General features: G+C 41.8%; 1 protein-coding gene and 1 pseudogene across 1 annotated transcript in view; one reads left to right on the top strand and one right to left on the bottom strand.

The window, feature by feature from the left end:
- The first annotated feature begins 1,195 nt into the window (after positions 1-1,195).
- The window catches only part of LOC133020611 (SH3 and PX domain-containing protein 2A-like), a 50,748-nt gene continuing 38,199 nt past the window's right edge, over positions 1,196-13,744 (top strand). The window contains exons 1-4 of the mRNA XM_061087236.1: positions 1,196-1,429; positions 6,585-6,665; positions 12,305-12,380; positions 13,192-13,268. Coding sequence (XP_060943219.1) covers positions 1,358-1,429; positions 6,585-6,665; positions 12,305-12,380; positions 13,192-13,268 — 306 coding nt within the window. The 5' untranslated portion in view covers positions 1,196-1,357. The remainder of the gene's footprint in view (positions 1,430-6,584; positions 6,666-12,304; positions 12,381-13,191; positions 13,269-13,744) is intronic.
- LOC133020952 (N-acetyllactosaminide beta-1,3-N-acetylglucosaminyltransferase 3-like) lies at positions 3,189-5,253 on the bottom strand (annotated as a pseudogene).

Here is a 13,744-nt window from a genome sequence, read left to right as displayed (position 1 = left end):
GCGCACCTTTTGCACAGAAGCGGAGTGCGCACCTTCTGCGCAGAAGCGGACTGCGCATCTCCTGCGCAGAAGTGCACTGCGCACCTTCTGCGCAGAAGCGGACTGCGCAGGATAAATTGTATTTAATTTAATTGAATTTTTTATGATGCTTTTTCTGGGAAGTTTTTTTATTATATTTTTCGTTTAATTCGTGAAATTAGCAACACATCTGATAATAAATTAATTAGTCAGGGCCTCAAACGTGAGGAATCTGAAGGTATTTCTTTCTTATTCTTTTTTTATACATCAGCTTTTCCATTATTAAGTGATCAATCCAGTGTTTGCACTCACATGACTTCAGGGACGAGCTTGATGCTCCGCATGTTGTCTGGAGGGATGATCCTCGTTACACGTATTCTCGTGTTTTTCTGGAAAAATACAACTTCCTCATTGTATGATCCACATTTTCAATGCATGACTTTTACTTGTAATGTACTATTTTACAGAAACTATAGCTGTCATATATAGTACAATAATAGTAGTGTAGTAAAGTAGAAGTATAAAGTCGCCACTACTACTAAAGTGACTTTGCTCCACTCTGCTGTAGAGATAAACCTAAATGTTATTCCATGCTCGTCCACTAGGAGGGGGCAAAGCCATTCACCACATGTTGAAATCAGCTCCATGCGAGTTTAGGTGCTGTGGGAAACTCTAAAGTTCCTTCCAAGTTTTAACTACATAGACAAACTTTATCTTTATATATTGCTGTTATTTATTTTTTTGATATAGTTGCCAATATTCATACAAACTGTTTTCATGAAAATAGCAAAGTGTTGATTAATAAATAAATCTATTAAGTTTGGTACAGCCTATAGTGGGCAGCAGGGGGAACACTTGAACGCAACACCACTCTCTTTCCCATTGACTTTTTGTGCAGAAACAAACCGAGCAGTCAACAAGTCGTCTGTATAAAACGTGTCCTCAACCCCCTGAGGTTTGAATGTTTGCGTCCGGTTCAGTTCCCACACGTGAGAGACAAAGACCCAGGTCCCCGGTGTGACTTCACTTCTCCAGCGGGCTCCTGGGCTGTGGTGTCCGGCCAGCTGAGGCGGGACCGGCTCTGCTTCCGTGCTGCACCGGGGCTGAGGGTCCAGCCCACAGGGAGGAGGAGGTGCCATGTTCCATCAGGAGCTCAGAAGCTCCCGCACCGCCTGACACCAGCAGTCCGAGGAGCCTCCACCTCCGCCGGCCTCGCCTCTCCGCTGGACGTCCGCCCAGGGAGCTGCTCCCTCATGGTCTCTGACTCCTCGCCTGGTTTTCATGGGTGAACGTCTTCGTGTGTTGTAGAATTCCTCGGTGCAAGTCGTGTTTGGTCAAGATGCAGCTCCGCACGGTCCTGGACGTGAATGTTGTGGATGTGCAGAAGAGAAGGAACCCATCCAAACATTATGTAAGTTGTCCTTTTTTTATTATGTCTCTCTCATATCAGGGCTGTGAAACTTCTCTTTTCTTTATTTACTCACTAATCTACGATTATCTTCTAACTCACTTACTTTTTACTTTCTTACTCACTTTCTTACTCACTTACTTTCTTACTTGCTCACTTTCTTACTTACTTACTTACTTACTTACTTACTTACTTACTTACTTACAAATGTAGGCTCCACACTGTATATTTACCACCTACACTGAAATTGCTGCCTTGCTAACAGCTTTATGGAAGTATGTGTCTTGGTGCCCAGAGGATGAACCCCCACTTACTCCAGGGATTTAAGATTGAGCTAAACATTACATTTAATAATACACTTTATTTGTATAGCAGCTTTCATACAAGAAATATATCCTTTAAAATCATGTTTACTAAAATGTTAATAAATGTTTTATTAAAATAAAAACATGTTAAAATGTAATTTATACCAAATATTTATACCACAGTTTGGCTTTATTTAAGACTCATAGGTCCATTGTTTCCTAAAACAAGATGAGCAGTGTCGTCTCAGGCCGATGATCACAGTCAATTAATAGAAACATGAATTCATGCATGATATCCTTCAGCAGAGCATGAAAGTTATGTACATGGCTCATCACAAACATGGCTGGAACATGTCTGTCACTGGAAGCTTGAACAAAACTCTGAATGCATCATAATAGACCACCTGAAGCTTTTTTTTTAATTTTCCATAACTATAGCTGCACTAGTTGAAGAAGTTCATGTCTTTGAGTGAATTGTGGAAAGATTGATCACATTGTATATGTAACTGGACATCCGAAGTTCAAAAGTTAAATTTAGGTAAGCTAAGATAACGATTATGGTAAACACACAGGTAAATATCACACCTGCTGAAAATCAGCAAGTTAGCATGTTAAGAGGAGTCTTCAGCTCTACTTGTTGAGATTCTGCTTAAAGAGGCTGTTTTTGTTGTTGCTAAATGCTAACATGCTAATGTTTAGCAGTTTGGGATGTTTACCAATGTGTTTATCACGCTCACCATCTCTGCTCAACATTGTTGTTGTTATCGTGTTAGCACTACACATAAGCACAAGCTCCACAGATCCCTGACAGCTGCACCTAAATTCATATTTAATGGACCCCCCCTTGCAGTTACAAATATTGTTATTGTTTAGAAACAGTATTTTTTTCTAATTAAGAAAAAGGAAGGAAGTGTCTTTGGGGAAATGTCAGGCATGTCTCAGCAGCTGGAGCCCTGTCAGGGGAGAGAGAGAAGAAGTAAACAAACTCAGGCAGTAGCTTACAACCCAGTGACGTAAAGGAGTATGTGGCATAACCTCATCTAAACAGACCAAAGTGATAATTGCAGGTAAATGTTAAAATGCTGTTACAGGACAACCCAGGAGATGTGTGTGCTTTACCAGTGGAAAAAAAATAATTTCAGTTTGCCTAAAAATTTTGTTGAGACTATGTGCCTCAGTCTGTGGTCAGAAAGTTCTCCAGATCAGTATTTAGCCCCGGGCAAAGCACCAAGCCTTAAAACAGTTATGTAAAAATGTAGAACGCAACATGTACTATCCCACAATCCACGTGTCAGCATTACAGGAAAAGTCTCTTTCTTACACCGTCTGTGACCATCAATCCTGTTCAGAAATTAACATGTTGTAGGTAACCGAGTTTGAATTGACAGAAAAGAGTTGCATAAAACACAAAGGAGGTCATGGTCTCATCGGTTAAAACCCTTTTTATCACCTGTCAGTTACATTATATTAGCTGGAAGGAATCTCTGTAGCAGTTCTTTTAAAATAGCATGGGTCATACTTATCTAATTTGCTGCAGGGAATGCACCATCCAGGTTTCTTTACACTCATATGAGAATCAGGCACGAGTTTTGCTTTGACCGGACTGGACCCATGCAAACATCCTCCATGGGAACAATAGTAATGGGCTGGGATATGTTATATAGGAACAAAGCTGTATAGACGGACAGGAGGAGGCCCCAGGAACTCAATATAATACTTGCTCCCACGCCATCAGTCGGGTGTAACATATGTGATCAGGTGGCCAGTAAAGAGGCGCTTGATTCAGGAAACACGCATGCAGATAGTTTATTATCATCCAGTGGAGGAAGACTATCTATTTCAAGGTGGGGTTAAAAAATAATACTTTGAAGAGGATGACGTTCTCCCGTTGGATAATGTCAACATCTTGTTGCTCCAGTTTGAGGAGTTTGTTTATACTTTCTTTCACTAAACCAGCATCCAAAGATGAAGATACTTTAAATCCATCTCACTTTAGTTTGAATTTTTTACGACCTCTCTCTGTGGAGGCATTTCACAGGAGGAACTTTAAATGACGAGCAGATGGAAGATGTCTGTGGATTTGTCTGCCCAGCCACATTTCGTCAGGGAGGTCCAGTAGCATGGGGAAATGACAGCGACTGAAGTAGAAAAAGTGTTGCCTGAGATGTTGGCAGCTGGCAGATGTTGTCGACAGGCATGCGAGTGGCTTTGTTTGACTTTGTCACATCTTTTTCGGAGGCGCATGGTTTTGTGGTCAATGAAATCCTGACAGAGATAAACAACCACAAAAAAAAGCTCCCAACAGCAAGACAGTTGAAGATTCTTCTCTGTCGTGAAAGACACAATTCTCTTGTCAACTAGAGTAGTCAGACGAGTTGTGAGGGAGCTTAGTATTTTTAATGATCTGGATGAAAAACAAAATGGTAAGTATGTTGTCATGTTTTATATATACACACATTGACCATTGGTAGGAGTCAGGCCTGCTGGGTTCTGCAGTGATATGATAACGATGTCTCACTTCCCCTGTCCTGCTTGCTGATTACAGACATCATTTCCCTGACCACCTGAGGCCTTGGTCAGAAACAAAAAAACATTTGCTAAAAATACCTCTGTCATAATGTAATTAATATTGGTTCACTGTAGTAGTATAATCAACCAGTGTCCATTGTGTAACTCACAGCAAGTATGTGAAATGCTCACTGAATCCACACAAGATTGTCAGATCCTTTTTTCTTGGATTGTGAGTTGCTGACGTTGGCACTATTTCCTCTGACTGAAAGATTGTGAATATAGTTTAAGCAATAGTTTAGGGAATAAGATTATTCTATTATTGCTTTTAAAGCATGTATCTGTGTACATTGAAATGCTGTTGAGATATTTCATGGAAAACTGAAAAATCAGGGGAATAATTCAGTCAACAGGCTTCATCTGGGGACCATGGCGGTTTAAAGCTGAATATGTAAGTTTTGACAAGTGATCAACATGTGAGCATTGCTATTGTGAGCATGTTGTCTTTCTAATGTTAGCCATTATCACAAAGCATCGCTGTGCCAGTGAGTACAGCCTACAGGGTCCAGCTGCTATATCATGGCTGTAGGCTTGTGACTGCACAGTCTGGTCTTGGCATTATCTTAGTGACCTGACTAATCAGACATGTCTCAGCGGAACTGCAAAAAATCAATCAGTCCATCAGGTACAATTGGATTAATCAACCTGAGAGTTGGGATCAATTGCATCATCCATCTCCTGCTAGAGGGGAGGCTCCCAGAGGCCAGTAAACGCAGGGCTCAGACTTTCCCTCGGGACGGAAGCCGGAGGTGACGGTCGACTGGGAAGTCCCCTCGAGGGAAGAAGAAGAAGGACGAGAAGGAAAAAAAATCAAATCTCATTATCTATGAGCTAAGCAACTGAAAATGCTTATCCGGTTTCAGAGAGGAAAGAAGCAGCCCTTTGTCTTTTGTACCCAATGTCAAAGTGTGACTTCCTCCCGGGGACTCCTGGCACCCGAGCCAAAGAGTGCATGGCAACTAGTCCCTGTTTACATACATTAGGGGGGATAGTTTCAAAAGAGATGGTTTGTGCAGTTTACTCACTGTCAAATACAAAGTTTAGCATTCAGAGTAAAAATGTGCCTGTCAGCTGTATATGATCACAAATGGTAATTTCATGCAGATGGGCCCCACACACTCTCATATACGTTCACTCATCCGTGGTTTTTACTTTCTTTTTTTTTAATCCGTCGTAAAAAGTGTAATTATTTAGCTTTTATTGCAGTGAGTTCATGAGTTCCCAATTGGTTCCAACCATCACAATAAATTTATGCTGTTGCCAAAAGTGTTACTGAAATATTGGCTTCATTTGAAGTTGGTTCTCGTTGCATACGTTGTACTGTCACATTGAAACATATAAATGTGGCTCAGGGCTCGTCTGGGATGTACCTTGACCTCACACACCCTCGCTCTGAGCCGTGCTGTTGCCTGAATCCACAGAATCTGGTCGTGCTGCCTGCACCTAATTAGCAAGCTGCCGTAGGACTGGTTCTGCCTCGGTGCACACTCTCTCCGTAATGAACTGTGAGCCGAGTGAGGACTGCATTTCAAACAAGTAACTGATGTCCTTGCAGATTGCCACCATATGTGTAAATAGGGCTTTTGTAAACACTCTTGTGCCATGCACCGAGATGGAAACGCATGAGGTGCAGCCATCTGTTTCTGAACCTCGGGGCGTGCACGATTGTTTTGCGGGCCCTTTATTGCTGTGGCGAATAAAGGATTTATTTTGGGAAAACATCTGGCAGCAGCGTTTTGTTCTATAAATGACTGATGTCTGCCAAGGTAAAGATATTCCCATCTCAGCTCCTGTATGGGTAAACACTTCTTCCCTGTCATTATTCATGGTGATAGATAGAAGTGCCGGAACGGGAGAGCGTCATTTGTTTCCACAGACTCCGGTGGACGTTGTAAAAGAAAAATGCAAAGGTGTGAAATGCATCTTGTCGAATGACAACACCACAGCTTCTTGTTATTAAACCTGTAGGATTAAATTATATATTTGAACCATCCACATTTTATCAACTGCACTCAAAACAAATACAATCCACCATGGTTACTTCTAATAAATGACAACATACTTGAAATCTATTGAACCTCCTATTGACCATCTGATTGTTTTCCAATGTGTGACGTAGACACACGATCTTAATGAGTTTATTTGACCCCCGGTGACCTGTTGAAGTTAAGTCAGGACGGAATGCACTTTGTGTCATTAGGACAGGTTGAGCTAAAGCGGTGTTATCTTTTGACAAAGTGACATTGTTCCTAATGAGCCTCTCTTGTTTGTGCTTCTCTCCCTAGGTGTACCTCATCAACGTCACTTACTCCGACACCACTTCCCATGTCATCTACAGGAGATACAGCAAATTCTTTGAACTACAGGTACAGTGCACAAGCGACACAACCACACGCTCTTATCGCTTCGATTTATTAGGAGTTGCTCAAAAGGCAGTAAAGCTTTAAATAGTGTGTTAAGAATGAGCTTAACATGAATCTTCCTATTAAACTGTTAATCTGAAAGGTCAGTTTGACCTTTTGTTCATCTGCTGGAGGCGGATTAGTGAAAGGTCTCATTTAAGCCTCCAGGAGCTCGCTCGGAAAAAAGGGAAACGGGGGAAATCCAGTCAGGGACACAGGAAAAAAACATGACCTCAGTAAGTATGCAGAATGTGGCATAGATATGCCAAAGGTTTTTGTGAGGGATCTTGTAGCCTTTAGTGAAATTTTAGCATTTATGTCAGTGACTCAAGATTAAAATTCAATCTCACAGAGCTGTATTTGTCCATAACACAGGTTATTTTCCAGGAAGATAAAAAACCTAGTCAAACTAAACAGCCTGAACACCAGTGTGAGGGTTTACACTTAAATCAGAGCATACCTTATCAAGCATTCCCTTGTACTGTCTTCAGCTCTGCTCTGATTGCGCTCCCTGCCAGAGTGCACTTCACAGTGCTGCGGCTGTGGTGGGCCGGCCCTGGTGAAGGCAGTAGAGGAAACCCTTTGTTCTCTGGTCTCTTGCTAATAGCCAGGAAAAGTCTGCCCTGGTCTATTTGATGGAAACAGAGCTCCTCTCCTGTCTCTGTAAACATTAGTCTTGTCCACAGATCCCCACTGCCGGGGTGTGTTTGTCTGGCCATGCTAATCCACAGATAACAACAGCCCACAGCTGTCTATACAGAATGGGCTTGGATAGTGTGTGTTATTTCTCCTTATATGAACATATAGGTGAACGTAGCCATATAGATGAGACATGGTTAAAAAAAACACAAACGCATCGTCTCACTACTAGATGAGACCACATGTGATCAGTTGCTTACATTTTTTTTTTTGTGGAAATCAATATACCTAGAAAGAGGATGTAGTTTCCGTAACGCTAGCACCAAATCCAGAATGCACTCATGGAAATAAAGACAAAGTTGTGGTCAGGAAAGGGTTGGGGTGGGGGGGACCCCTTGAATTTAAAGAATGACAGGAGGATGTTTCCATTGAGACTACAGATAAAACATCTGTTTCTATACATATCCTTATGCTTTCAATAATGGGGAGTAAACTGCAAATGGAAACATTTGACGTTTCATCAGGCGCAAACTGAGCCTGTGTTTGTGTGTCTGCCAACTGACACCTACAATCTGTTTCCACACTCAGCATAGCTCAGTGTCTTCACAGCACAATTGCGTGTTTTATGTTCACTCGGCACTGGCGGAGGGAAAGAATAAAAGAAGCATTTTACACCCTTGGCCTGACAAATGTGACCATGATCTCATCTGATAAAAATTAATTCAGAATGGAAAGTTAAGTAAGGTCGCAGAACAAGAAACGCCTTCTACGCGGTGGCCACTCGCTCGAGTTATGTCGAGCGTCAGACGGCGCCGTACAACTGGCCATATAAAACTCCTCATCAAAAACTGGCAGCTTTGTCTGTCTTGTCTTTTTAAGGTGAAGCAGCCATATACGTTGCCAAATGGACGTCCAGGAGGGCACTCATCAGTAACGTTCCAAACCGCTCCAGTGCACTAAATAAAACTCTTAACGGCTCCACTGGGAAGCCATTATCATAAATTATCGGGATTCCTTCTCCTCTTTATCTGTTTCCCTCTCTCTTAGTCTCTCCGGCTGACTTGAAGTGAAGGTGTGCTCTTTGTAATGCATGTGCAGAGTTAAGTACATTGATTCCTTGGTTCAGAAACAATTGTTTTCATGTTGACAACTGCTGAGCCAGAAATCCACCCAACGCTGTTTCTGGTGTCGAAGGGAAATGTTTCTGGCCCGCACATGTTTGACGTAGGCAGAATTGGTCACCGTCTCATACGGAGTTTACCGTCAGACAGAGGGAAGTCAGCACCCCCCCCTCTGCACCCTTTAGCCACAGCGGACAGAGCCCATGGGCCAGAGCATTCCTCAGGGAGATTGTGGAGTGTGCAATCTGGCCTGGTTTCCTTCTGGACACAAAGTTTTTCTAAAAATCCTGTAGCTGTCATTATGTTTGGATCGGGGAGTCGGAGTAAGTTCAGCGCTACCCTGTCCACATTATACTTTGTCTGGCCTACATTCCTAATATAACATGGAACTTTAACTAGGTTATGTTTCTCAAAAAAGCTTGTTGATCACGGGGGCTGCTCTGCAGGCGCATTAAGGAAGACAAACAACTGGATGAGAATGCACTGAAGGTTTTATATTACAATAAAAAGTACTCGATTTATGGCTTACAACCCTGCAACTATATTTTCTCTGTTCTCAAAACATGTATGAACACAGCAGCAAACGATTAGTTTCAATATTTATTAATGTAATAATTATGTTCTCAATCAAACATCAGAACACAGTAAATACAATGCCCATCACAATATCTTGCACACTGTGACATTAAATCTTTAACACTATAACCCCAACTATTCAATTTACTATCATATATAACATGAAAAGTGTTGAATGAAAAGTGTTGAATTAAAAACACATTAAAAACTGCAATAAACCAATGTTTGGTTTAATAATTATACTTTTATTGTCTAAACATTTTTTGGGGATAGTTTCATTTATGAATTGACTAATAGATGTCTGATCTAAACTAATACAGAACCAGGAATATCATCTATTTAATTCAAAGCATTTATCTCCCCCGAGCTCTGACAGTCTCACTTTCTGCAGCTGGAGTCTGTTTTATGAATCTGTTGATGCTTATCATTGTTTACTTAATCTATGTCATATTTACTTATCTTCTATGTGTCTCTTAACATGTTTTTCTATTCCACAAAGTCTTTTCTTTTGTTATTGTACTCCTTATCTTTTTATCAACACCGTACATATTTTAACATGCTGAATCTGACTTGTCTTGACTTGTTCAGGCATGATGCCTAACCTACATAATATATGATGCAACCCACTCACTTACATTTCTTCGAGTGGGTTGTGGTAGCAGAGGCTAATGCAGACCCAAGCTGCCTTGTCCTTTATGAGATGAGGAGCGGGCTGCAGAAATCTGCTAATCTTGTTTCTTTCTAAATCCACACCCCAAAGTCTCAGGTCTCATTGTTTTCATCCCTAACTGACACTGAATCAGGATGGGGCAATTTATAAGAGTCAAATTAGCCCATGGGCTGCAGAGATGAAGACTTAATGTGACTCAACATGTGGGTTTATATACATGTTTTCTGTAAAATGATGACCATCCACCTTTTGAAAACGACTTGTACAATAAAATGTGATTCTCAGCATTTTAATCAAAACAAATGGGCTGTTTCACCATAATCTCTCTGCGGTAAACAACTGTCAAGTCGATGTGAAAACACAACCCAGAGATGGAGTCAGATGGTTTCCCCACTCAAACATTCCTCCAAAACTCCCCCGGCCCGAGATTCCTCTGCAAGCAGTTTCTTTGTCCGCTGCACAGTGCATCGTCTCATTGTCTGTTCCTCCCTCCACACTCCTGCGAGTGCAATCAAGTTTAAATGCTCCCGATTATTGTCATTACAGTTTTTCAGGAGCTGTTTGGGTTTCGCCCGTCACCATAATTCATGTCCACAATGTCAAAATGCTAAAATAAAGATGTGTTTGGTGACTGAGGGTTGAGTGTTCTCTCTTTCTCTGGGATTTATTTCACTACACTGATTATCAAGAGTGTGTGGAAAGAGGCAGGGAAATGTGATGACATCATAGCACCTGTTGCCACGCCGACATGTTCATTTTCCCAGTGGGAACAGTTGGCTGACGCTGCAGCTTAATACGCTGAAGTATCCTGTGCGGAATTAAAGCGAGCAGCACAGAGAAAACACAGCATCTCTGGTCCCTGAAGCCTCCGAATTTTAAGGTGTATGAAACACGAGCGATGTTTGGCCCCAAGTTTTGTGCTGTTGCTATAGTAACGGCCTCCACACCTGTCCCGCGGAGCCGTGAGAGTATCCAGGCAGGTCCCCGGTGGTGATGTCACCTTCTTCAGCCGCGGCGGTTTCCGAAGGCGATGAGTGAACGCTCACGTCTTGCAGGGAGTAGCTCGTTCAACTGGGAGCCTGATAACATGATTAGTGGGCAAATTAGTGTGTCAGACAAAGGCTGAAGTCGCAAACATGATGTTGCAATAACTAAGATGTTTGGTAATTACAGTCTTTGTTGTAAAATTATATCGTTGTCGTCGTGTTCTAAAGAAAAACTGTCTGGTTTATATGGAGTTTTAGCAGCGTTAAACTCTTAGATCAGCTCTTAACATGACATGTTAATGTGCAGGTGTGGTTAACCAGGGCTTTTCTTAACACTCAGCCTTTTTACTCTGACCCAAAAACACAACAAAGACAGCGGTTCCCTTAAAAAAGACATGTTTTCTCGTTTGCTGTCTGTGTTTCGGAGGCGGGGGAACGCCGTGCCCCGAGGCAAACAGAGAGGTTTCGCAAAGGCAGCAAAATGAGTGTCGAAAAGAATGAACCACAAGAAGAGAAACCCAACCACCTCTTACTGGAGCGTTTCTACAAACAACTCCTAAAGGCCCAGACAGTGTGGATCCAACATTACCCTCCGAGCTCCTTTCTGTTTGTCCACCTGGTTCTTTTTGGCTCAGGCGAGACCAAGACTAGTTCCCGGGCCTCCTCCTCCCAGTCGAGTGCGCTTTAACTTGCACTCTTCACTGTTTAGTGGAGCACATCTGGAACAAGGCGGGACTGAATCTGGATTATGAGCGTGCTGTTACTGTAGGATGCCCTGTGTGTGTGCGTGCTTTTTTTGTATGTGCAATTATGCTGTTAGTGATTTATTCAAAGAGGAAACTAGTATCTCATGATTTAATACAGACACATATTTAAGACATTTGCATTCCAGTTTTTTTCCAACAATGAATAAAGCTTGCTCGTACATCATATACGACTCAGGACGTTTCCTGTAGACAGGACAGACGCACACATCCATAAGTTGACACTTGCTGAAACAGTTACACACTGTTGCACACTGGAAATACTGCTGTCATCATTAAAGACTTGACAGAGCACGCTTTATTTCCATGATCTCTGTCCAGTTATCTGCTCTGTATCTCTGAATAGATCATTCCTGTTAATGGACACGAATCACATGTTAACATCAAAGTCTTCATTATCTCCTCTGATGGCCTCCTAAGTGGAACTTTTTTGTTTTTGTTTTAAAGATAAGTGCGGGTGATGTAACCTCATCTCCTCTCCTCAGCGATCAAAGTGAATCTGTTGGCAGTGTCACGACACAGAAGCTTTTCAGGCGAGATGTAATTACACCCTGTGTTGAGATCATGAACTGTAACAAGGAGGTCAACTGTTCCTGGAGAGATTGCGACCTTTTTTTTTTGTTTCTATTTTTATCTATGATTCCCCCACTTTTAACTTTTGATTGATAAACTTGTGGTAGCTAACATGTGGCAGAGAGAAGCAGTGAGAAGACAGGGACTCATAATCGCCCCTATCCAGACGCAGGCCCATTTATAAAGGCATGTTTAGAGCAAAAAGGCATGTTTTATACTTTTGCTGAACGATTCATGCTTCTGTCTCTCTTTACTTTCTCCCTCATTCTTGCAGATGCGAATCCTTGACAAGTTCCCGATTGAGGGAGGACAGAAGGACCCCAAAAAGAGGATTATTCCCTTTTTGCCAGGTGATACACACACAGCAACTTTGACAGTGTCACATCCATTTTAGATTTATTCACAAGAGGACAACAGATGATTGTTAGCAAACCTACTGCTTTGCATTCTTGTATTAGACTGGACTCCATCCAGGGCCAAATCAATTTGTGGTTTGCCATGTAGGTAGGAGGGAAGCAGAGAAGGACTATTCTGGTGAAGTCTGTGTGAGCCAGAGCAGAGGAGAGCAGTGAACAGAGCCTTTGTTAGATAAGCTGTGCTGCTTTAATATCTGCACCATTTTACTGGTAGTGTGGCTTCCGTGGCTTTACACATAGTGGTAGTTAGAGATAGAAAGTGAGGAATCATGCTCTCATCAATTTAAGGAAGTTATAGGAAGTGTTTACAATCAATCTTGTATCATTAAGAAATTAATCTTTGAAGCATGAATTAATTTGATTCTACTTTTATTTTTTGTATTTGATGTCAAAAGAAGGGAAAACATTTCTACAGAACCATGACCAGCTACTAATACACTTTGATGAATAATTTACACGTTTGCCTTTTAACATGATAATCATGATCTTCTCTATCAGTGACACATTGATGCTACCATTCATCCAAACTGAGTTATTCACACAATGACATTTATGTCCCACCATCAATACTGTCTTATGGGAATAGTGAGGGATTGTGCCGGACATCCTGGTGTCTTTGTTAATTCATGAATACTAATAAAGTTTATTCATAAACAATTTTCATCTGTTTGATGATCTGACATTTGACTATTCCATATTTTTGGGAGGTGTATTATATGTGTAACAATGCCCTGTTTTCCTTCAGGTAAAGTCTTGTTTCGCCGAAGTCACATCCGAGATGTGGCCGTCAAAAGACTGAAGCACCTGGATAATTACTGCAAAGTAAGACTCTGTCTCATCATCTCCTTTTGTTTCCAAGCTCCAACACCTCATTCTCTACTCCCTGAACATTGGCTGCTGTATTTTCAAGGCAAGCCTCAGAATTTATCTCCTCCACCAGCCTCGACAGGAAAGCAACTGCTCTATCTGTGCTGGTCATTTCCTGTCACCAATGTAAATAGGCAGCCTATGAAGGAAACGAGGGAAACGGGGGCACAGAGGAGTAAGACAGGATCCGGGAGAAGGAATCAGCTGAGTTAACGTGTTAGCAGTGAAGGCAGGCGGCTCGTTGGCCCTCTTACGTTCACGAGGTCAGAGACGGGAATGTGGGGCAGGTGCGTTGCCAAGTGTGGCAGCAGTTTTCATTTAGAGGAACTGAACGAGATTTGCCGTGAAGCCAAGAAGCTTAAAGACAACAAAAGTAGATTTATTTTCAATATTGTTCCTATAACGGTGTATTTAAGTGTCTCATTTCTTAA

This window comes from Limanda limanda, chromosome 15 (assembly GCF_963576545.1).
Source record: "Limanda limanda chromosome 15, fLimLim1.1, whole genome shotgun sequence".
Taxonomy (NCBI): Eukaryota; Metazoa; Chordata; class Actinopteri; order Pleuronectiformes; family Pleuronectidae; genus Limanda; species Limanda limanda.
The sequence above is the reverse complement of the archived record's forward strand: the minus strand, read 5'-3'. Positions and strand labels throughout refer to the sequence as shown.